At 47.6% G+C, this 23,773-nt stretch overlaps 1 protein-coding gene and 1 long non-coding RNA gene across 2 annotated transcripts; one reads left to right on the forward strand and one right to left on the reverse strand.

Annotated features, from left to right (window-relative positions):
* The first annotated feature begins 1,640 nt into the window (after window positions 1-1,640).
* On the forward strand, window positions 1,641-2,054 carry LOC135372122 (uncharacterized). Its single transcript, XR_010415841.1, has 3 exons — window positions 1,641-1,771; window positions 1,834-1,898; window positions 1,959-2,054. It is a non-coding gene; the product is annotated as an uncharacterized LOC135372122 (long non-coding RNA).
* A 373-nt stretch (window positions 2,055-2,427) lies between these two features.
* On the reverse strand, window positions 2,428-3,722 carry LOC135372123 (uncharacterized). The gene has a single exon (XM_064605823.1). It carries the CDS (start codon window positions 3,553-3,555, stop codon window positions 2,650-2,652), a length of 906 nt encoding a protein of 301 aa, XP_064461893.1. The 5' UTR covers window positions 3,556-3,722; the 3' UTR covers window positions 2,428-2,649.
* Window positions 3,723-23,773: the final 20,051 nt, after the last annotated feature.

Consider the following 23,773-nt stretch of genomic DNA (forward strand, 5'->3'; position numbering starts at 1 on the left):
CAATTGCATCACAACTAACGAATATTTCGAAATACTGTGCCTGGACACCGAAGTACTGCAAGTGTCTTTTGCATACATCCAAGAAACTGAAGAGCATCGCAACATACGCGGAAGCGTCGTGTGGTCTTTACGCGCTACTTGAACGGAAAACTGGACGGAAAACCCTTATTTCTGCTGGAAATTCCGTCACATCACCTGTCGGCTATTCACAAGGAGGATATGGGGTGCTCTGAGAAAGTGCAATAGGCTCCGTGCACTAGTTAGGTGGCGCTTCGAAAAGTTTCTAGTGTCGCCCCCTGGTGCGGCGCATGTGAAAAGCTGGAGTGAGATAAGTGAGAGAACGTGCGGGACGAAGCCAACGAAGCGAAGACGGCGAAGACTCTCCTTGTAGGCTGTAGTTAGCCGTTTCTTTCGTTCCGTTCCTGCGTATTGTGTGCGACGGATACGTGCTACACGGTCTGCGATGGCGCAGTTACGTATACGGTGCGGTTTTAAGCCCATCTCAGGGGGCGAAGCGTATTTCAGAGGCAGTAACCAAGATAAAGGTAGACTTCTGTACGAGTCCGACCATGTGTCGAACGTGGAAGAGGTTGTCTCCGAGGGAAATACGACTGTTTCAGGGAAGTGTGTCGCACAAACGAGCAAGACAGTCTACAACGTCACCGTAAATGTATGTTTGCTTTATGGATCTTAGTTTCCTTGCTGTACTGTGATCTGTTGGTACTATTGCATAACGCGCGTGCCCGATACGGAAAACATACTTCTTGTTTCCATTTTTACGTTACTGTTTCACTTCTTCAGATAGATTCAGCTACACGGACTATCGCAAGTGCAAAATGCCCATGTAAAGCAGGAGTCATCGGGAAGTGCAAACACGCCGCTGCACTTGTGGCGTTCGTTAACTGCTGCACATTCCACTCAAGCACTTCAATGCCTCAGCAGTGGGGACGGCCTCCAACTTCGACGCTTGATAAAAAGCGGAGATTAAGTGAATTGTATCCAGGTAAGTACGTTCGTGTTCGTATGAGCTATTTTAGTACAGCATATCTACCTACTGAAGCCCACCATGGTGCATGAGGTATTGATTGCTTTTCTGCAACATGGTCCAACATTTTAGGGGAGCAGAATGCTGCAACTTCATCACGTGCAGTAAGTGTTCCTGCACACACACCGCCGACATACATCTTGCAGCACTTCCCTGGAATAGAGAGCCCCTGGGTGGACGTGATAAGAAAAGAAAGTGTGACAGCTGTAGAAAAAGACTGTAGAGCAGTCCTAATGAGCACAGTGGACAAGGCTGTGTATAACGCAGAGCAGAGCATTTTGGTGGACATCCTTACAGCTGCGAATAGTAACAGAACAAATCATTACACAAACACGGAAGCTCAAAACAAGCTCAGTGACCCACAGCGGTCTTTCTATGTGTCTCATGTGACGCTTACTGAAACAGATATACTTGAATTGGCATTTGAGACAAGAGATCAGTCAATGAATCCAAGGTGTGTTCCACAAGGTTTTCCTGCATAGGTTTATTATACTTCTCTATTTTGAAATATACCTTAGATGTTATTAATACTCTAGACCCCATTATTAGGTGCTGTGCTATCTTGCTAAGAAATGTCATAATTTTTTTACAGGTGGTACACAGCAAGGAAACTGAGAATCTCAAGTTCGACAGCGCACAGAGTTTGGACAAGGCGCTCCAATCATGACTCACTGGCAGTCTCTCTACTGGCATCAAAAAACTTAAGGACAGCTGCCATCACATACGGTTGGTTCATACTGGATGGCTACCAATATATATTTGCTAATTGCTCTTGTTGTCCCATTCAGGCATTAGAACTGAACGTGAGGCTCGTGAGGCGTTCTGTATAAAGCACCGCGTCCATGTTGTACAGGTATAGCACTTTTACAGTAGAATGCATTAGAACAATATCATCATACTTCCACCATTTCAGATTGGAACGGTTGTGCATCCAGCAGAAAACTGGCTCTCCTGTAGTCCCGACGGCATCCTTAAGATCGGAACAGCTCTTCACCTTCTGGAGATAAAGTGCCCCTTTTCTCGGAGAAATGACCAGATAGTTGATTACGAAAAAGAAATTTCATTTGTTAATTTTTTGGCATTCACACAAGATGGAGTACTATCTCTGAAAAAGTCACATGCGTACTACACACAGGTGCAGGTACAGATGTATGTACTAAACTGTAGAACCTGTTTCTTTTTTGTTTATTCAAAGCATCAGAATGTGACAGTGCTGTTAAACCGTGATGACAGTATGCTGTCAATGCTCATTCCTAAGTTGGGGGACTTCTACTTTACTACTTATCTCCCTGCCCTATGTGAGAGCAATGTTTGACCACGGTAATCTTTGTGTTGCCTTTGTCAGGCACTATTTATGTGAAATAAATATGCCAAAAGCCATGCAAATGTGTACTCAATTATACTTGTAGTTTTACTGGACTTGACATACAAACACTGACAAAACATTTTTATGACAAACTGCGTAATAAAGACAGTGTGATAAAGACAGCAATGCAAGTTGGGATTGTTTCACAGAATGTACTTCGCTGTATCTAACATATACAGATTGCTGACCACCAGCTGGCTCTTAATATGTGCAGCATTGTTTTACGGTTCACAGCTAGTTATTGTGTGGAAATATCGGTCTTTTGCTCGCTGCCAGAAGCACGGATTATTGAAGGCTGTAAATTGGCCAGGACACAGCACATCCTGAATATTGCAGACAGCTTTGGCACAAGTGATACTGGTACACGATGGTTAAGAATATTATAAATTTTGATACGTTGGATCATTCTCTCCACGTGAATTCGAACCTGTGCAATGTTGTAACAGTCTGTCATCTCAGCTTCTGTGAACTGCTTACCAGAGTAAAATGGAGGCATAATTAACAATGCATTTTTCTCACCCACAACCGTCCTTATTGATGGAAAACCTTTGTCAGCCAGGATTTGATCACCTGGACTAATGTGTTCTAAAAATCCAGAGTCGACAGTTACAGAGGAATCAGTTGTGCGCCCTCCATAACCTTCAGAAACAAAACAAATAGCTCCGCTTGGTGCAATTGCCACAAGAAACTTCACTGTATGACAGCCCTTGTAGTTCGAAAAAAATGCACGCTGTCTCTCTGGGGTATCTGGGGTTTCCATTCGGATTTCTGTGCAATCTATGATGAACTTGCACTTAGGATAGTGCTCAGAAAAACATTTTGGCATAGAGAGTCTTATGGCCTCCACTGACGGGACAAATATCCAATCTGCTGTAGCATTTGAAAGTACATCCAAAATCGAGTGGAAGATACGGGATGCTGTTGTCCTGTGAACACCAAAAAGGCTGCCTATTGATGAAAACGATATACCTAGCTTGAGCTTCATCAAGAAAATTAAGAGTTTGTTAGGCAGTGTAACATCCACTTCACGAACTCTCAGGTGTGTTATGAGACTCAACAGTAGTGCAAAGACGTTGATGGTAACACCGCAGAGGTCTGTTACAATTTCTGGAGTCCCACAAATGCTGTCGTAGCCCTGAAACATAGAGCACCTCTCACTACTGCCAGTACCAATGGACCTCGTAGTTGGAGCTTGGGGCGGGTCTCCTGAATTCTCTGTCACTGACGTGTTTGTGCCAACAGATGTCAAACAAGCATGAGTCACTTGAGCACTTGCGCCTTCTCTGGTCACGCTTGAAAGGAACACCAGAAGGCCCCCTGTTAGCTCGAGCTCCGAGTCCTCCGTTTGTGTCCCCTGGAAAATGCATCACAAGAATAGTCGCTAAAGTTGTAGGCTTTGCCAGACATGCTTTATCATTGAAAAAAGGACATACAGAGCTAATTGTAATCTCGATAGCTTTCTGAGTGTCAATAAATACTATTGTACTCTTCTGTACTGTTGTACTGCGTAATAACAAGTGGATACCATTGTTTTTGATGTGCTGGCATCTGCTGTGGTACTGTCGTCTTCATGTAGCTCAGACGTATCCTCAGTTTCTTCATTATGGACTGATGGCCCTGTATCCTCCAACGTATGAACACGCTGCCTTTTTGTAAGCCTGGGACAAAATACGAAAGTTGAACACTTTTACTCATGCCTTTAAAGGATTGTGGGGTGAATGAAACATTTCAAAATACCTTTCATAACGATGCAGATTTTGTGTGGGAGTTTCCCGTTTCCTGTAAGCCTGCGGAAACAGCGTAGGCACGTACGCAGGGTGATTTTGCACGTCGCTCCTCTCCCCACCGACGAAGTGGTCGCTGCACACACGGGCGTGTTTTGGAGGTACCCAAGGGCTCCCGTCTTCGCTATAAAGCCGAAACCGCGTTCAATTGTAAAGCAGCAATGAAAGGTAGCTACGAAACTATATAAACCATATATGGAACTTACTTCTGACGCCGAATAGCCTGAATCCATCGGAGCTTCCTTTCTTTCTCGTACGGACGTGAAGGCAGCCGATAAAAATGGAGGTCTGGACGCGTCCCCTTATTATTTGAGCAACCAACAATGCAGCAGTAAACACCGCGAGGCGTTCGTGAACTGCTACGTCCAGCCATCCAAAATCGCGACGATAGAAGACCTCTACGTAGAAAACTACTTAGCTCCGTCTCTATCGTGCTATCGGGCGACCCGCTCAACCTTACTCCAGAGACGCCGCTTTTTACCGCATGGGGCGCTGTCGTCTGTTCGCAAGCTTTAGCGCACGGAGCCTATAGAAAGTATTCTTCCTGCCTGCGTCGTGCATGCTATTAGGGACGATTTCCCCATCAGTGTGCGGACTTGTAGAAATGTATATATTGAACATGAGAACATGAGACATATTGAACATCTTTCATCTGTATATATTGATGTCAGCAAATTTTCATTTCTTGCTTGCTGCAAGTCATTGCTTTTTCTTCGCAGTCACAGCATATTATAATTATCAGTTTATTCCTGGAGGGTTAAGTAACCTGGGGTCATATCTGTATTTGTAGATTATACTCATGTCTTGTATATATGAGGAGTAAATAAGGATAATCTTCATCAGTGTCACTCAGCTGAACTGTGTTCATAACCTTTTAATATACTTCTTATTGACCAAATTTCTAAATACCAACTAATATTTGAAACTGAGATTGGGATTTAACACTTAATTAACTCTGTTTTACTAAAAGGAGTACGTGTAACTGATTCATTATCATATCACCAACTAACATTCGTAAAGAAGGACTTGAGGGCTGACTTCAAGTATTGCAACCCTTAATCTGGGTTCAAAGTTAACTATGCAGCATTGATGTGGGCAATAATACTCCAAATGGCTAAATAATTTATTGCGTAAGTTCTCTGTTACTGTAATTCAGATGTACTTTTGTAAAGTACTTTTGACAGCCCTGCAAATTGAAACTGGCTTTAGTGTGCACGACAAACGCATCGTAACATTTCATTGAAATATAATGTAAGAGCAGAAGCAACATTTTGTCAGAACTCAAACTATAGCCTTCTTTTTTTATTGTCCAGGGATTTAGGAAACAGAGCAGGACTTCCTGCCCTCTGATGTTTTGACATGCTTGATAGAGTTGTAAAACCTGCAACAAAATAAACAAGAGAAGTATAAACAGTTTTGTCTTTCCCTTTTAACAAGAAAGTTATATTTCACCATTTGTGCACTTTTGTATTCTGTGTTGATGAAAAGATTAGAGGAACAATAATGCTGCGGATAGATCCAACAATGACCTGTCATTTTGATGAAGATGAGAACTTTGAGAACTGAGAACGTGTGCTAAGTGAGACAAAAGAAATGTACAATGAAGGTAGTACAAAAACTGCAAATCTACGTCGACTAAAATTTTATATATGTGGATGTCACCACATGTAGTTTCCATCCAAACGTACGACTAGGCAAGGTTGTTTGGTTGTTGTTGGTAGGTTGTTGGCATGTTGATGTGTTATACCGTCTTAGCACATCAATATACATGAGGGGCAAACACAGTATAGACAAGCGTGATGGCTGCAAACACTCAATTGAAGATTATTCAACACAACAAGAAACTGAAAGCATGAGTGCCAATGCAACCATATGCATGGAGAACCACATTAATCTCTGAGAAGGTAGGATCGGGAGAGCAATAAAGAGAAATGACAGTTGTGTCCGAGATAGGGGAACTCTGCAAATTTAGGACCAATATGATGTGGTAACCTTGCATGGCTCACTGCAGCTGTGACACACTTTGAGAAATTCCAGTAGTGGGGCTTCAAAGACAATGAACCTCCGCTGTTTCACTGGGAATTCAAGTGTAGAGGATGCATCTCTAGAAAATTAATTAACGTTCCTTAGTCTACCTCAACAGGAAGTATTCCTCTACCTTTCAAAGAATCTAGTAGTTCTCATCGGTTTCTTCTCCTACTGTTAACGTCATACTAATGTTCTGCACCTGTCCAAAGACCCCAAAAATGTCACAAAGTCTGCAACACGTAAAAGATCTAGAGCTTCCATCTGTGGACTTTGCATACCTGTTTTCAGCTATTTCTGCCATGTCAACTTGAGTGCCTGGATCACACACGCACGAAGCAGTCTGGGGCCACTTCAACACTGGAAGGCCCCTAAAATTAAATTTGTTAATGTTCAGCACGGGACAAGTACGATAACATAAGTTCAATAGAATACGTCATCGCTATATTATAATTTATACATGTGTGACACCTGTAGCACATACCAAAACGTTGTGTTGAACTCGTCACCTCGGTGAAGCAAAATCACTGGTTACTGAACGGCAGCTTGCTTCTGACGTCTTCGCAATTCACCATCTGCGGCATCTTCCAAGTCATCGGCAGCAAAATGAGCCGAGTGCTTCAAACCATATTCGTTTTCGCGCACTGTCCTGAGGAGTCTTGTGCTAGAACGCGCCCGTCGTCGAAGATGAACGAAGATGATTTTTGCATCCCCGAACACCAGAAACTACACCAGGCATATGTAGGTCTCTCTAATACGTGACACAGCAGCCACAGACATGTCATTCACTTCCATTTTTTGCTTCGCGCGACCAACACGACCACCCACGAAGTAGACAATAAACGCGATAACACAGAGACGGCCTTGCAGATGGCGCGGCGGATCGTAGCTCGTAGCGGCGAAGTAGCTGAATGCTTTATTAATGCTTTATCAATGTAGAAACTATGGAAGTGAGCGTCATTTTTAAAACGGCGTTTAGCTGTAAGATAATGTGCGTCAACTTTGTTTTCTACAAAATTAACTCTCACGTGGTAAGGGTTGACCAATCCCTGGGAGCCCTGGACCCGAAACCCAAGTCGCTCTTTTTTGCCGTTTGTTGACAGCACAGTCCATGTTCCGGCAATCTTCAAAATATTTATACGTAACAAATATGCCGAATTGAGAAGTAATGCTTTCTGTGCGTTATCAAACAATGATGTTGTGCACGATAGTGGGCAAAAATATGGGGGTTATTTTTCACTTTTCGGTCCCTTTAAAGGTCATCGACGGAGTAGTGACCACAAGCAGCGTGTGCAAGCGATTCTGGCGGTCCTACGTCTTCAGGCTGCTGCGTGTCCGGGACCTGCCTCTCCTGCTCCGTCATCGCCTGATTCATCGCTTGGCCATGGTGGTACTCTGCGAACTCCCGCCCAGTCAGTGTCCTCGCCCGAGATGGAGGGGTCTCAGACTTTGGGTTCTCTGGACGTCTCGTCATCAGATGCCGCGGTTTGCACCTCTCCCCTGACCACTCGGGACCATCGGCCCGTCCTCATTGACCACCTGGGGAACCTGGCTGGACGACTGACACACGGAACACTACAGATCACCTTTGCGGGGATCATCCAGGCCGCCTGCTCGGGGTCCTCCCTCGTCTTTCAACATTGCTGGATGCCCTCTTCCCACCTAAACCTGGAGGTCGACAACCGTCAGGAAGACCCCGTAGTGCTCCGTCGCTGAGCAGTAGAAAGAGGATGCGCGCAGAATTTGCCAGGACACAAGACTTGTACGCGCGCTTCACGGGTGCCTGGGCCCGGGAGGTGTTGGATGGGTCCAACCCTCGTAGTGTGGGTGAACCAGGGGCCTTTCTTGACTATTGGGATGGAGTCATGGCGCCATCACCTCCCGACTTCACCGAACCTCCAGAGCCGACCCCTGTGTCTGTGTCCTGGGATGCCATGCGACCCATCTCGCAGGAGGAGGTTGTTAGGACCCTCCCTAGATCTGTTAAGGCCCCGGGACTGGATGGTGTTACATCCCGACACCTTGCGTCTGCCCACCCGCGTGTCCTGGCTGGAGTCCTGAACTTATTCTTGCTCCTAGGTGACGTCCCGGATCGCCTCAAGCTATCCAGGGTTACCTTTATTACTAAGACGGGGAGCCCTGCCGGTCCGGGAGATTTCCGACCAATCGCCGTAGCGTCTAGAATCATTAGGCTTTATCATAGGGTCCTGGCCTCTCGGGTTGCTGACCTCCTGCCCTTCGACTCTCGGCAGAGGACCTTTCAGCCGGCAGATGGATGTGCTGACAACATCCTCCTCCTGGAGGCTTTACTGGGGCAGAGCAGAAGACGTTCCAGGTCGCTCTACCTCGCCACGCTGGACATCCGGAAGGCGTTCGATTCAGTGTCTTTCGGTGCGGTTCTGGCAGCAGCAAGAAGAGCGGGTGTCTCTCACCTGCTTGTGGCATACCTGGAGAGACTTTACGGGGACTAGTCAGTTACCATCAGCGCTGGATCCTTCGTGCGTGAAGGGAGAGTGACTCGTGGGGTGCCCCAGGGGGACCCGTTGAATCCCATTTTGTTTAACTTTCTTAGGGACGGCCTGTTGGCGAGCCTCCTAGACCATATCGGGTGGCCCCTGGGCTCCCAGGGTTTGGTCAACGCCCTCGCATTCGCAGATGACCTTGTCCTATGTGCGGCTACCTCCGGCGGTCTACAAGAGCTCCTTGAGAAGACCCAAGCCTATGTGGAACTACTGGGCCTCCAGTTCAACACCACTAAATGTTCCACCCTTTCAATCACAGCATCAGGTCGCCAGAAGAAGACCAAGGTGGAGGAGCTGCTTTTTGTGATGGTGGGTGCTCCACTTCCTGTGATCCCGGTCACGGATGTGTGGAAATCCCCTTCACCCCTGGCGACCGCGCACGTCCTCGTATCATCGGTGAGCTTCGCGCCTTCCTCGACTGTCTCTCCAGGGCGCCACTGAAGCCGCAGCAGCGGCTGGAGCTTCTTCGCTCGGTGGTTATACCTCGTCTGCAGCACCGCTTTGCCCTGGGGAAGCAGAGCAGGAGGGTGCTGCGGGAGTCTGATGTCCTGGTTCGTGCGGCGGTGCGCAGGTGGCTACGTCTCCCATTAGACCTGTCCGTGCCGTTCTATCACGCCCATATTAAGGATGGAGCCTGGGCGTCACGGCTCTAACGACGGTGGTCCCAAGGCTAAGATGGTCCCGGCTGACTTCGCTGGGGTCTTTGACGCTTCCGGCCGGGGCGGCGGCACTACGGACCCCTGGGCTTCAGTCTGATCTGCGAGCGGCGAGGGAGGATGCCACTTTTGAAGAAGTGTTCCTGTCAACTCCTGCCTTCTCCAGGGGATACTGGGCCCGGAAGCTCTACGCTTCGATCGATGGACGAGCCCTGGGGGAGGCTAGTGCTGTCCCCAGCGTGCACCAATGGATTGCAGGGGCTTCTCGCTTATTCATGGGACGAGACTTCATTGATGCTGTGAAGGTCCGGGAGGACGCTCTTCCCACCAAGTCTAGGGTGACTAGGGACAGACCTGTTGCTGACCGTGGCTGTTCTCTTTGCTTCAAGGCGCCGGAGACATTGGCGCACGTCGTGCACCACTTTGGTGGTACTACTGGGATGCGCACGAGGCGGCACGACCTGGTCGCCGTCCATATCGCCGGCTGTCTTCGGCGCCATGGGTGGTTTGTCCAGAGAGAACCGCACATTCGAACCTCAGCTGGGCTGCGAAAACCCGACATTGTGGCCAGGAGGGACGAGCGTATCGCTGTCGTAGACATCCAGGTCGTCGGCTGCTCGCGATCACTGGACGACGAGCACCAGCGGAAGCCAGCAAATATGCGACCCCGGAGATATCCAGTCTTCTTCGAGCCGGGGCCAATCTCGGTATTTGCTATACATCGGCCATCTACAGTTTCAGAGGTGTTTGGTCCGCGGAATCAGCGGCCGATCTCCAGTCCTTCGGCATCACCAAAGCCGAACGAACCCAAAAACGACCACGTATCATTTCCACCCAGTCTTGCCAGGTCACTTAGGCGGAAATTCATGAAGACGGCGTCAGAAAATTCAGTAGAACTCAGTACATGTACTAAAAACAAGGGCAAACACTCCACGGCGACCAAACTAGTGGGCCATACGATAAATAAACACGAACTATCACGATATGTAGGCGATAGAGTAAGTAAAATATACTTGTAATTTGGTGTACACAGTCATTCACACAGTCATTCACACCGTTATTCGATCACGTACTGTCCTCGGGTCCTCCGAGGAATCCGAGGGCTCGTCATAGGTCAGAGGCTCCTCGGAGTGTCGGGAACGGCCTGACCTGGCTCCTCAACCCCGCCTCCTCGTGGTAGGACGTGGTAGCTGACCCCACAGTGCTGCGCACGAGTACGCTGAACCAGACAGGTGAAGCCTGCTGGAGGACTGAGGCAGTGGTAGAGCAGTACCGGAGCGGCCATTCCCCAATGGTACTCGGCGTCCGGACTAAGAACCTGTGGCTAACTTCAGTGGCGTGTGGTTCTAACCTAGTGTCCAGGGGGCCGGTACCTAGTCTGCGTGACACAAGTACCGGTAGGTCTCGGTTCGCCGAAGTTTATGGCAGCCTTCTGTAACGGTGCCTATTGGTTCGCCAACAAACCGGGGAAGCGTTGGCCGAGGTCACGTTGGGGCCCTCGGATGATGCCGGGAGGTATTGCTACCCTCCTGTAATCCAGCATAATTGGAGGCTGAGGGGCACGAGGTATATCCTGGTGCTACCCGTTCATGGTCTGCTTTTGCCACAATGTCCTCACGTCCAGAAAGTCGGTAGATCCGACCCTTGACGCGGACCGTCAGGCGACGGTCTCGCAGCACTCCGATGCCGAGAGATAGGAAACGTGATGGCTCGTGAGGCCCGTCACTGGTGTCGTTTCACGTCGCCAACGGCGGCAATCCCTGGTGGTACCTGGTGTTCGGGCAAAGCTCCTGTGGCTAACATCCGTGGCGAGTGGTTGTAACCCAGCTTCTTGGGGGCCGCAACCTAGCCTGCAAGACACGAATACCGGGAGGTGTGGCGGCCTCTTGTAGCAGCAGCTGTAGGGGTAAGACCCTGTTCCTTTTGCTGGGTTTAAGTTCACCGGGACCGCTTTGTGGTGAGGAGAAAGTTTAACTGTCCCGTTCCCCGTTCCACAAGGGCCCTCAGGGAGGCTAGGAGGGGTGGCGTCCTATGTAATCCAGCCTGGAAGCTGAGGGGTGCGGGGGGCTTTGGCAACCCCCGGCGCTATCCGTCGAGTGGTGTGGTGCGAGGGCGTTAGCCGGTGGTGGGCTGAAGCCAGGCACGTATCTCGGCCAGCTGGGGCCTCTCTCAGGGTTTATCTCTGTTGGGGGGGTCCCGGCTATGTACGGCGAGCACTGCCGAGTCATCAAGTGTGCAAAAGATGGCAAGGGGTGTCTCCCGGTGGTCCTGTACTGCGAGTGGGGGCACTCCACGCCAGACACACATAGCTCATTGACACAAACAACGACCACGTATCATTCCCACCATGTTTCTGCAATACAATCCATTAAAAAACGAGTGATAGGCGGGAGTAAGAACAATCTGTTTTCGGTAGCTCATTGACACAAAGGACGACCACGTATCATTCCCACCATGTTTGTGTAATACAATCCATTGAAAAATGAGTGAGAGGTGGGAGTAAGAATAATCTGCTTTCGGGAGCTCATTGACACAAAGGACGACCACGTATCATTCCCACCATGTTTGTGTAATACAATCCATTGAAAAATGAGTGAGAGGTGGGAGTAAGAATAATCTGCTTTCGGTAGCTCATTGACACAAACGACGACCACGTATCAGTCCCACCATGTTTCTGCAATACAATCCATTAAAAAACGAGTGATAGGCGGGAGTAAGAATAACCTGCTTTCGGTAGCTCATTGACACAAACGAAGACCACGTATCATTCCCACCATGTTTCTGCAATACAATCCATTGAAAAACGAGTGAGAGGCGGGACTAAGAATAATCTGCTTTCGTTGATGATGATTGATGATGATTGGGAGTTTAATGGCGCATTGACAACAAAGATCATAAAATAATCTGCTTTCGGTAGCTCATTGACACAAACAACGAGCACGTATCATTCCCACCATGTTTCTGCAATACAATCCATTGAAAAACGAGTGTGAGGCGGGAGTAAGAATAACTTGCTTTCGGTAGCTCATTGACACAAACGAAGACCACGTATCATTCCCACCATGTTTCTGCAATACAATTCATTGAAAAACGAGTGAGAGGCGTGACTAAGACTAATCTGCTTTCGGTAGCTCATTGACACAAACAACGAGCACGTATCATTCCCACCATGTTTCTGCAATACAATCCATTGAAAAACGAGTGTGAGGCGGGAGTAAGAATAATCTAGTTTCGGTAGCTCATTGACACAAACAACGACCACGTATCATTCCCACCATGTTTCTGCAATACAATCCATTAAAAAACGAGTGATAGGCGGGAGTAAGAACAATCTGTTTTCGGTAGCTCATTGACACAATGGACGACCACGTATCATTCCCACCATGTTTGTGTAATACAATCCATTGAAAAATGAGTGAGAGGTGGGAGTAAGAATAATCTGCTTTCGGGAGCTCATTGACACAAACGACGACCACGTATCATTCCCACCATGTTTCTGCAATACAATCCATTGAAAAACGAGTGATAGGCGGGAGTAAGAATAATCTGCTTTCGGAGATAGGAAACGTGATGGCTTCTGTTAGTGTTCATCACTGGTGTCCTTTCACGTCGCCAACGGCGGCGCTCCTCGGTGGTACCTGGTGTTCGGGGACAGTTCCTGTGGCTAACTTCCGTGGAGTGTGGTTGTAACCAAGCTTCTTGGGGGCCGGAACCTAGCCTGCAAGACACGAATGCCGGGAGGTGTGGCGGCCTCTTGTAGCAGCAGCCGTAGGGGTAAAACCCTGTTTCCATTTTGCTGGGTTTAAGTTCAACAGGACCACTTTGTGGTGAAGGGAAAGTTCCCGTCCCCTTCCCCGTTCCACAGGGGCCCTCAAGGAGGCTAGGAGGGGTGGCGTCCTCCTGTAGTCCAGCCTGGAAGCTGAGGAGTGCGGGGGGCTTTCGCAACACCCGGCGCTATCCGTCGAGTAGTGTGGTGCGAGGGCGCTAGCCAGTGGTGGGCCGGAGCCAGGCACGTGTCTCGGCCAGCTGGGGCCTCCCTCAGGGTTTATCTCTGACGGGGGGTCTCGGCTATGTACGGCGAGCACTGCCGAGTCATCAAGTGTGCGAAAGATGGCAAGGGGTGTCTCCCGGTGGTCCTGTACTGCGAGTGGGGGCACTCCGCGCCAGACATACATAGCTCATTGACACAAACGACGACTACGTATCATTTCCACCATGTTTCTGCAATACAATCCATTAAAAAAACGAGTGGTAGGCGGGAGTAAGAATAATCTGCTTTCCAAAGGGGGGCCAAACCCAACCTGCGACCTCCTCGTGGTGCCCCCTGGACCTTGCCGTAGTGCGCGTGTTGCGAGCTGGTCAAGTGACGAACGCAGGCTCTGACATTAGGTGGAGAAGTGTTTTTGACGCCACCGTGCAGCGTGTGTCGGTATTGTGTTGGCACGTTGTTCACATTAATCTTCTCACCCTGCTGCCGCGGCAAGCGGGTGACCAACAGTGTGGGGCCTTAGATATGCAGCCTCATATGGACCACGTGTGTCCTGCTTGTAATCGGGCCTTTCGGACCCTTAGAGGACTCTGCCAACGCCAGCGACTCTCCCATCAAGATAGATTACCTGTGTCGAGGTCAGCGGAACCCTCTGTGGAATGTCCAGAATGCCAGCGCCGATTTACTACGAGACAAGGGCTTTTGACCCATCAGAGGTGGATGCACCCTGCCAGGCCATCAGTCGAAGATCACCTCGTATCTGATGAACAGGAACCTAAAGTTAGGGCTCCTCAGTCTTCGGTCCTGGTGGACAATGACTATAATCATGGTCAAGCGGATGTCGATAATGCGGGAGTTGAGCAACCCGTTCTCCAACAAGACGAGTCCTTCCTGTGTCCGGTGGCTGACATCATGATTGCCTTCACAACGCGCATTGGTTTGGGTCAGCACCTTCGAAAGGCCCATCCAGTTGAGGCCAACGATAACATTGAGGCGGACCGCCATCGACCTCGTTGGTCAGAGGAAGAGAAAGAACGTCTAGCTTATAGAGAAGCTACACTGATCCGAGAGGGTGCCCAATTTTTAAATCAGGCCCTACTTCAATATTTCCCTCAAAGGTCTCTTGAAGCCCTTAAGGGTCGAAGACATTTTTAGGATCACAAGACAAGAGTGGCTGCTGCGTTGAGTGCCCTTGCGATACAGAATCAAGTTTCTAGGGATTCTGCAGCGGCAGACGATTTATCAGATTCGTCAGTCACCTCTACATCGGATACGCTGACAGAACGGGTTGGCTTGCGTTCCCAGGACACAGATTCAACAGGTACAGGTCGGTTGTCCACTGAAACCATGGAATTGGCTGCAATGTTGGAAGAGATGGCCCCAATGGCGGAGACGAAGTATAGAGATGATCTCATTCAATATATTCGAGAACAAGTTCGAAGATTGGGTCGTAATCCCCGACATACTACGCTTGCTGGCATTGCATTAGATGCGTGTGAGGGAAGGGGCATCTTGCCTCGACTAGCGGCATTCTTGCATGAGCTCTGCCCAAGCTCTAGACCCTGAAAACCACCTCGGAAAAGGCCACTGGAGTATCGGCCCCGCAGCAAGAGAATTCAGCGTCGCGCTGAATTTCCAAAGGTTCAAGATCTTTATCGGAGTTCCTGGGGCCAGTGTGCAAGAGAGATCCTCGACGGTACTTCGCCCACAGAAATTGGGGATCCTGTTGGCTTTCTAGAATTTTGGGAGGCGATCATGACATCTAGCCCCGTGGATCTGGAAGAACAAGAGGTGATCCAGCCGGAATGCCATCAGCAATCGAAGCCCATTAAACTTTGGTTTGTCCAATCACCGAGGAGGAGATTAAATCAGCCATACCAAGATCTATGTCTGCTCCTGGTTCTTTTTTTTTTTTTGCCGGTATCCTGGCCGGCTTTATCTCTCTCTCTCTTTCGTGTGTGTGCGCACTTTCTTGGCCTTTCTTTTACGATTGTATGTCAAAGGGTCCAACGTGCTGGAGGGTCCAACGAGCAGGAGGATCCAACGTTGGATCCTTCAACGTTGGATCTTCCAGCACGTTTGGACCCTCCTGCTCGTTGTATACTCCAACACGATGGATCTTTCAGCACGTTTGGATCCTTTAGCTCTTTGGAAACTTCTTCACGCGTTCCCCTATACTTTGCGGGAAAGATTAATACCGCAATAAACAGATGGCCGAAAAACATTTGCGCCCGTGCGGTTGGGGACTATACTATGCATCCGTGGTATGCACATCACTCCGAACGGAAAGCGCGGATACGCACGGAGCCATAAATCAAAATGAACGGTGGCATTCGTGTGTGTTATTCATACCTGGCTGAATGTCATTAAATTACTGTCAGTGCAAGTAATGCCATTGCGCAGTCATTACTGCCAGCCAGCCTCATGACCACGATATGTTTATATTAATTTTAATGCAACTACTTTTAACTGCTCCATCACGTCATAGTTTTTTGCGCATTATGTTCTTTGTTGTGCCCCCCCCCCCCCAACTGAGGCTCCTTCTCTCACTTTACTTCTATGCAGAGTACGTTAGAAGTGTGGCGGCATCATTTTGTGTTACTGTTGGGCCAAATCGCTATGCAGTACATACAGTGCTTTCACAAAAAAAAAATTATATTCACATATAATTTCTCGGTCTGGTAATAACATTTGCGGTCGGTTCATTTCATACTGATCCCTTCACAAAACGCTGCAATATTTAAACCTGCGGCAGCAGCTTCTAGGTAGCCGATCATACCCTCCAAATGTCCATTTTCACTGACGTCCCAAATCAACTAAAAGCTCATTTCCTCCGAAAACATATTCGGAGGTTCTGGGCTTTCTGCTGATCTGGGCACGCGGGTAGCAGTGACCCATATCCCCCAAATGTTCTTTCCATCCGAGCGCCCAGAACCACCGAAAGCGGGACACGCTTCCCCCGTTTAACAGGAAAAAGAGGAAGCGAGCGCGGTTCCTAAGTGTGCGGGAATCCAATGTACAGCTCTTCTTGGCTTCTTCTATGAGTGTACACACTGGATGAGGTGCTTCGCAATGCTCAGACGGAAAACCTCAGGCACAAACGGGAGGTGCCGAATGCGTCTGAGCCATTCGTTTACAGCAGGTTTGCTCTTGCAATGGGTTTTCAAGCCCAATTGGTCACGTTTTTGGTTCACAGCCTTAGCAAAGTGAAAGGCACATCCTCTGACCTGGAAATATTAAGATACGTTAAGCTGCTGGCGAGGGGTCACATTGAAGGTTATCGTAGGTTAAAAGAAGTCCGGTGTGAATTGCAACCGGGCATCGCTCTCCTTCCTCCCTGGCAGATTTGCTGGCCTTGTAGCATGCTATGCACCGATAGTAGCTGATTGAAGGGTCTCTCGGGTGCTTTGATTTGAACGAAAACTCCAGTACAGAATACGTCCACCTCCTGCTTTGGTACTGAATGGTTTCGTGGGTCCTATTGTGGGAGGGCAAATACGTCGGGGCACCCCAATTGGAATCCATAGAGAAACGGCAGATACGCACAAACCGACCACCACAACCAAACTAAGCAGAAGGGCAGTAGTCGTAAGGAGTTTAGCCGATGAATCGTCTTCAAACAATGAAGTCAACGCGTGCGACCTGCATAGCTGACATGTCAGACATTCGGGAGGAACACTGGGATGAAAAGGAGGACACGGACCCGGACTTCGAAAGTCGCCTACGTGTGTATGTTAAGCAATACGGGAGGTCGCTTTGCAAGTTGTTTCTGCAACAGTTAGTCAGATGACACTGGACCATGTATATGAGGCAGGCCCGACCCATTTATTACTGCAAAAATATTCCAAAGGCCAGAGGGGCCGACATTGTGAAGAACTATTGAACCAGAAAAGCACTAACAATGCCTATCTCATGAGGGACGAAACCTCTAAGTAAATTTTGTTACGTTCTGTCGGAGCTCTCTACTTTACCATTTCTTATTATTGTTATCTATCATTGGATCCTTCGTCCCGTTGGATCCTTGTTCCCGTTGGATCTTCCGTCTCTGCTTGGACCCGTTGGATACTTGTTCACGGTGTCACGTGACCCAATAGGATCCTCCTTCTCGTTGGACCCTGGAGCCACAAGCGTTCTTTTACCAGTGCGAATGACTGTCGCCGCGCAATCCCTCCACAACACCGCCATAGCCTTCTTCTCCGCCCCCTTTTTCCGGAAGCCTATTAGCCTCGTTCACAGCTCAAGGGTCAAGAGTGTGTGTCCTGTATTCATACGCGCATGACTTTATAACTGGATATTCCGAAATCCTAAGTTGTTATTTGAAGAAAAGTAATTGATAACAGTACAAACATGAGTAAGAAACATCATAATAGCATGTTCCGCCGAAAAAACATCGTGTCGCCCATAAGCTTTCATACGGAACATTATCTTCCTAAGCCTAACCATGATTTATTTTAACAGCGTTTATTTTGAGGGCGTGTATTTTTAGGCGGTTTATTTCAGAAAATGAATTTTGAAAGGTGGAATTTTAAGCGTGGATATTTAAATGTTTTATTTTAAAAGATTAATTTCGGCGTACAGCCGTGGATCCTGGATGAAAAAGACAAGTTTCTTTTGTGTATTCGCGCTGCTTGCTCAGAAAGTGTTTGCCTGAATTAATTACTGCTTTGACTTTGTTTCAAATGATCACTCGATTGATATTAATAAAAATATTCTACGAGTTGGGAAGGTATTTCTGAGGTGTGTCTGTTGATTTCCTCTGTAGAAAACTTTTACATTAAATTGCATTTCAAATGTGTTGTTTGTTTGTGGCTTCTGCGTGTAGAAATTATTGCTGCAAAGTTATCATAAAAAATTATGTAATTAAATTTGGTTCTTGTTTCTATCATTGAATAAACTTGACTTTCTCTCTTTGCTTCAGATGTTCGCTCGACTGATACTTTGTGAGTTGGCAATTATGTATGCATAATTTATTAGTTGTGTCTGTAATTTCTTGATTGATTAACAATAGTCTTAAATACAATTTGCAATGTTTCTCGTTTTGATTGAGTATTGTTTCCACTGAAGATAGCATAATATTTCTCGCTTGCTTAGATATAATGTTTGTCTAAAACCAATTTGCAGTGATATTGATGCCTGTTCATAGATTTTTTGCTTGCTACTGTTTGTTTTGATAGAATTCTTATTGTGTTCTTGAGAATCGAATAATACTAACATGTATTTGCCATAGTTGATCAATAAAAAACTTCGCCTTTGTGCAAACTTGACCAGTCCTAAGAACATTCCCCGTTGGAGGAAAGAATGTGAAAGAGAGAGAGAGAGAGTCCCCACCCCATAGATTGACAAAGGGTGTGCGGTTTCTTCGCTTTGGGCTGTATAGAGGGAGAGAGAGAATGACCCCACCAGGCTCAAGTAACAAAGATAGCTGGCTTGGTTGTACTGTGTATTGGATACCTCTGACAAGGTAATGTTTATAGTACCTAAGTGGGATGAAAATTGTATATTGCTCGACTAGATTAGGTTGCAAGGATGATTTTATGATAGTTCAAAAGATAGATTATTTCCATTTCAATTTATTAAATTTGTAAATGTTTCTTGTTTCATAGTTTGTTTCGATATTATTTTCCTGCATGTGTCTGTGTTGTTTAAACGTTGGCAGATGCGCCGTTTAGAGTGTTTCTCTGCTATTCAAGTCCGTGCATGTTTATCGTTTTGAGAGATTGTTTTTCAATTATTTTCCTGTACGTATCACTTGTTTGGATGATGCATGGGTTTGGCTCCCTATTAGCTGTTGATCGTGTTCTCGTTATTTTCTTGCATGTGTGCTATTCACGTCATAAGAAAAATGACTAATAGTGTCATGTTGGAATATTCTACTTAGCTTCCCATATTCTTTATTGTGTGTATTACGTTTCTTCTGCTTTCTTTTTTGGCTGAGTTTTTCTCCCAACTTAGCTTGCCATATTCTTTATTATGTGTATTGTATTGTGTTTCTTCCGTTTCATGTTTTTGGCTGGGCTTTTCTCCTTCACGCAGAGTCACAACATAATTCCTGCCACTATAAATTTCACCTCGTATTTTTGTACATGGCTATCGTTTGCATATCTATACTTGCATGTAAACCGTCCACCGCGCAACTGTTGTAGCGCAAGAAATTACCATTGAAGTCGGCCCAGGGTGAAAAATGTGAATGAATTCGGCCCGGGTGTTGTCAGTGTGCATGCCCCTACTTGCGTGTAAACCGCTTACCGCACCGCTGTTGTAGCAAAACACAATATGAAAGAAGTCAGCCCAGGCGGAAAAATTGCCAAAGAAGTCGGCCCGGGTGAATAATACCGAAAGATAAGGGCACGCGCAGCCCTCCGGTTCGCTGGTAGGCACTCGGACAGCCCCTCACCCGCGTGTGCCTACTTGCATGTAAACCACCCACGCATCACCTGAAAAAATTGCGAACGAAGTCGGCCCAGGGTGAAAAATGTGAATGAATTTGGCCCAGGTGTTGTCAGTGTGCACACCCCTACTTGCATGTAAAGCACTAACGCACCACCTGAAAAAAATGCGAATCAAGTTGGCCCAGGCGGAAAAATTGGGAATGAAGTCGGCCCAGGTGTGATGGCATCGTCGCTTGGTACGGTTGCCGGTGCGCATGTACCTATACTTGCATGTAAACAGCCTACCACACGGATGCTGTAGCGCAAAAGTTTATGAACAAAGTCGGCTCAGGCGGAAAAATCGCCAAAGAAGTCGGCCCAGGGTGAAAAATGCACAACGGTAAGGGCACTTCCAGCCCTTCAGCTCGCTGGTAAGCACCCGGACAGCCCATCACCAGCGCACCACCCACCACGCGCTGGCGAAAAAATCAATAGAGAAGTCGGCCCAGGTTGAAAAATGCACGACGGTAAACGAAGGCTCTCCGCCAACTCCACCGATCACTTCATAAGAATTTGATTAATTGTGCCATATTGGAATATTAGCTGTTGTGCTTGAAGTTATGTGCATCTGTCAGAACTTTGTAATTAAAACACCACTCACGTATAATAATGTTAGACTTTTTATAATAAAACTTGTAATTTTGATTGTAATCGTATTGATTAAAAATATCTTCTTTGATTACATGTGCTAGACATTTTATTTCTGATTCATTGAAAACTTATGTGATTACCATTAATAAAAAAATATTGTGTATGATGTGTGATGCCATACCTCGGCAAAACTCACTCATGAGCATGCTCATTCATGCTCACTCATGCTCATTTTGGCAAATGAGCTGAGCATGAGTGAGAGAACGGACAGCCGGGGACGAATGAGTGAGCATGAGTGAGGAAACAGAGGATTGAGCGGAGGATGAGTGAGCAAGCAAAGAGTTGAGCGGAAGATGAGTGAGCATGAGTGAGCAAGCGGCGAGTTGAGTGAACATGAGTGAGCAAATAAAGAGTTTAGCGGAGGATGAGTGAGCATGAGTGAGCAAACGGCGAGTCGAGTGAGCATGAGTGAGCAAACGAAGAGTTGAGCGGATGATGAGTGAGCATGAGTGAGCAAGCGGTGAGTTGAGTGAGCAAGAGAAGAGTTGAGTGGATGAGTGAGCAAGCGGTGAGTTGAGTGAGGAAGAGAAGAGTTGAGTGGATGATTGAGCACGAGTAAGCAACTGGTGAATTGAGCGGATGATGAGCGAGCAAATCGAGAATTGAGCGAATAGCTAACATGAGTGAGGTAGGGTTGAGCGAATAATGAGCACGAGTGTGCTAGCCGAAGATGACCTGTCTGTGAGTGACGAAGCCGACAGCTCGACGGGAGGGAGGTGAACCAAGGCGTGGTATCCAGGAGTGAGTGAGCGCGCGGAAAGGTGAAGTAAGCGCGGCAGTAACATGCACCCATCGCGGGCTCTCCGCACTCGAAGGTGTCGCTTGCCTTTGGACGCCGAGTTTTAGCAAGTTAAGAAGGTTCTACACAGTCGTCTCTGCCAGAACGAAACTTTCCATTCGAGACACCCGCATGCGCATTAGAAATCACCGAACAAGCCGCGGCTATCCCAATTTCGTTTCAACGAGCCTTTTGCGTTACATCACTTCGTAAATCTCTGCCGAAAGCTGCCACCTGACGGAGCAATCAGACGTATGGCGTCGGTAGAAGCGAGCAGTGGTGGCGACAATCTTATAAAAAATAATCGGTTTTGCACTGCTTTGGGGGCTTTAAATTCACCCGGGATGTTTCTCGCTGTGGTGGTCCACTAATTATGGTATCGGATAGCAAGTTATGTACGGGACAGCAGCTAGTGGCAAGTTTGGCGCTTACGCGAGGTGTGTACTACATGTACTACATCTGTGTAGGGCAGCTTGTAGGCATCTGTGCATCAGACATCATGCAGACATCATATAGGCATCAGGGCATCTGTGCAGGGCAGGGCAGCTTCTGAGGAGATCACGTTCATCTGAGACTACGGTCGAGACACCGTCATCGAAGAAGAATGTCTCAGATGTCTGAATTCCTCAACGCTGGACCTTCCGCACGGCAATAATTACCCCACGACCACACGCACTCACACACAACACTCTCCATTTGCAGACGAACAGGAGGGACGAGGGAGACAATAAAGATGACGATGGCAATCACCCTGCTGTCCGAGCTCGATTCGATTTGAGAGGTTTGAACCATATCACTCTCTAGAACCTATTCGAGCTTTCCGAACCGGTTGAATTGGTAGTTTGTTTAGGTAGAAGGACGAGTTGCTAAAACTGGGGTATTTCATAATGCGATGCCGTCGCTGTATCGCCTGGGGATGTTAGGGGCGTGCAGCGCTGTATAGGGAGCGTTCACCAGGCCATGGGGGCCAAACTAGGGCATGGGCCGGCTTATCAATGTCGGAGCCGGGAAATTCGTCGGACCGGGTCAAGTGCGCGCATGGAGTTGTGGGCCTCTGCCAGGCCCGGGACCGGGCCACGCCATTCGACGTCGGGTCGGGTTGGGGCTTAAAAATTCTGCCGGTGCAGTGCTCTTGCTCGTACAGAGCTGTGCACCCTTCACAGTAACACGACCTCCGGATAATCGGTGGCCCCATTACAAAGTGCGCAAGCGTTCGCGACAATGCGAGTAGTAAACATGCATGTTAAAACCTGATCTTCATGTTTGCAACTCGCGTTGTGGCGAACCCCTGCGCACTTCGTAATGGGGCCACCGATTGTACAGAGGTTCTGTTAGTGTTAAGAATGCACAGTTCTGTATTGCCCTATGAAGGTATCACCCTATCGTGGGGGATTATAGAGAATCACTCACTTGAGACAATTGTCGAAATTATAGTACTGTAAGCAAAAGACACCGCAGTGTAACCAGGAAGAGTCATTTGTTTTTGCAGGTGACAAGCACTTTATTATCCCAAAAAAGGGAACAAAACTCTTATGTAGATACAAGAAAACACAGGTACTTTATTTTTTAATGTGCGGGAGTACGCGTTTCTTTCCTATACGCTATTGCTTGGAAGCTTGTACCCTGAACTCAGACGGAATTACTTTTCCTTTGTCTTAACGTACTCAGACATCATAATCATTTGTTCAATCGTACGGGGTGAAAGCGACGCCCTGCGAGCGCGCTGGTGCGCACCCGCAACTGAGAACAGGCGCTCAACTCCGCCTGATGACGCTGGAATGCCGAGACACACAGTCGCTAGTCTTGCAAGCTTTGGGTAGCTTTCGGCATTTTTTTTTCAGAAAGACAAAGGGTCATCTGTCGAGCGCCCACATTTGAGGTATGCTTCCAGCTCTGAATCTCCATCTTGATCCGTGGAGGTCAACGCGTCCAGCATTTGGTATATGTCTGAAACCTGTGCCAAACTGTGCTGTGCTTGTGACGCGCAAGGCTCTTGAGAATTATTAGCTGCCACTTCAGGAGCACCAGAGTCCTATATGCAACATGCAATGTGAATAAACATGAATTAGGAGACCTATACTGTTTCCGGGCAGAAAGCTGACATGCGTCATAAGTCCAAATATTTTGCAAGTGCCATCAGGCAGAATTATTATTGCAAACGGAACAGTTCACAACTAGGGCGATCGAGGAAAGGGAAATAGGCCGTGCTTTCTTTGTACACATATCACAAACAATGGTCCTTTGTATACCGCGTGTCCCAAGGTAAGCGCCCTGAACATTGTACGATTAGAGGGATAAACGGGAACCTCAGAAGATCTTTGTGGTACTTTTGTTAGAAACAGGTTCTACTCGTGGTGTGGAACCTGTTTCTAACTCAAGTACCACAAAAATCGCCTCAGGTTTCCGTTTATCGCTCTATTCGTACAATGGTCTGGGGAGCTCATCGTGGGACACGCGCTACAGAGTGTATAGGGTGTTCATTTAAATCATCGGGCTGGACAATTCAAAGAGGGCAGCTAACTACTAAAGA

The sequence above is a fragment of the Ornithodoros turicata genome, unplaced genomic scaffold (genome assembly GCF_037126465.1).
Source record: "Ornithodoros turicata isolate Travis unplaced genomic scaffold, ASM3712646v1 Chromosome13, whole genome shotgun sequence".
Lineage (NCBI taxonomy): Eukaryota > Metazoa > Arthropoda > Arachnida > Ixodida > Argasidae > Ornithodoros > Ornithodoros turicata.

Bases quoted from the DNA above. Each gene is read 5' to 3' on its own strand.
- LOC135372123 (XM_064605823.1), bottom strand. From the start codon at position 3,555: ATGTTTCAGGGCTACGACAGCATTTGTGGGACTCCAGAAATTGTAACA.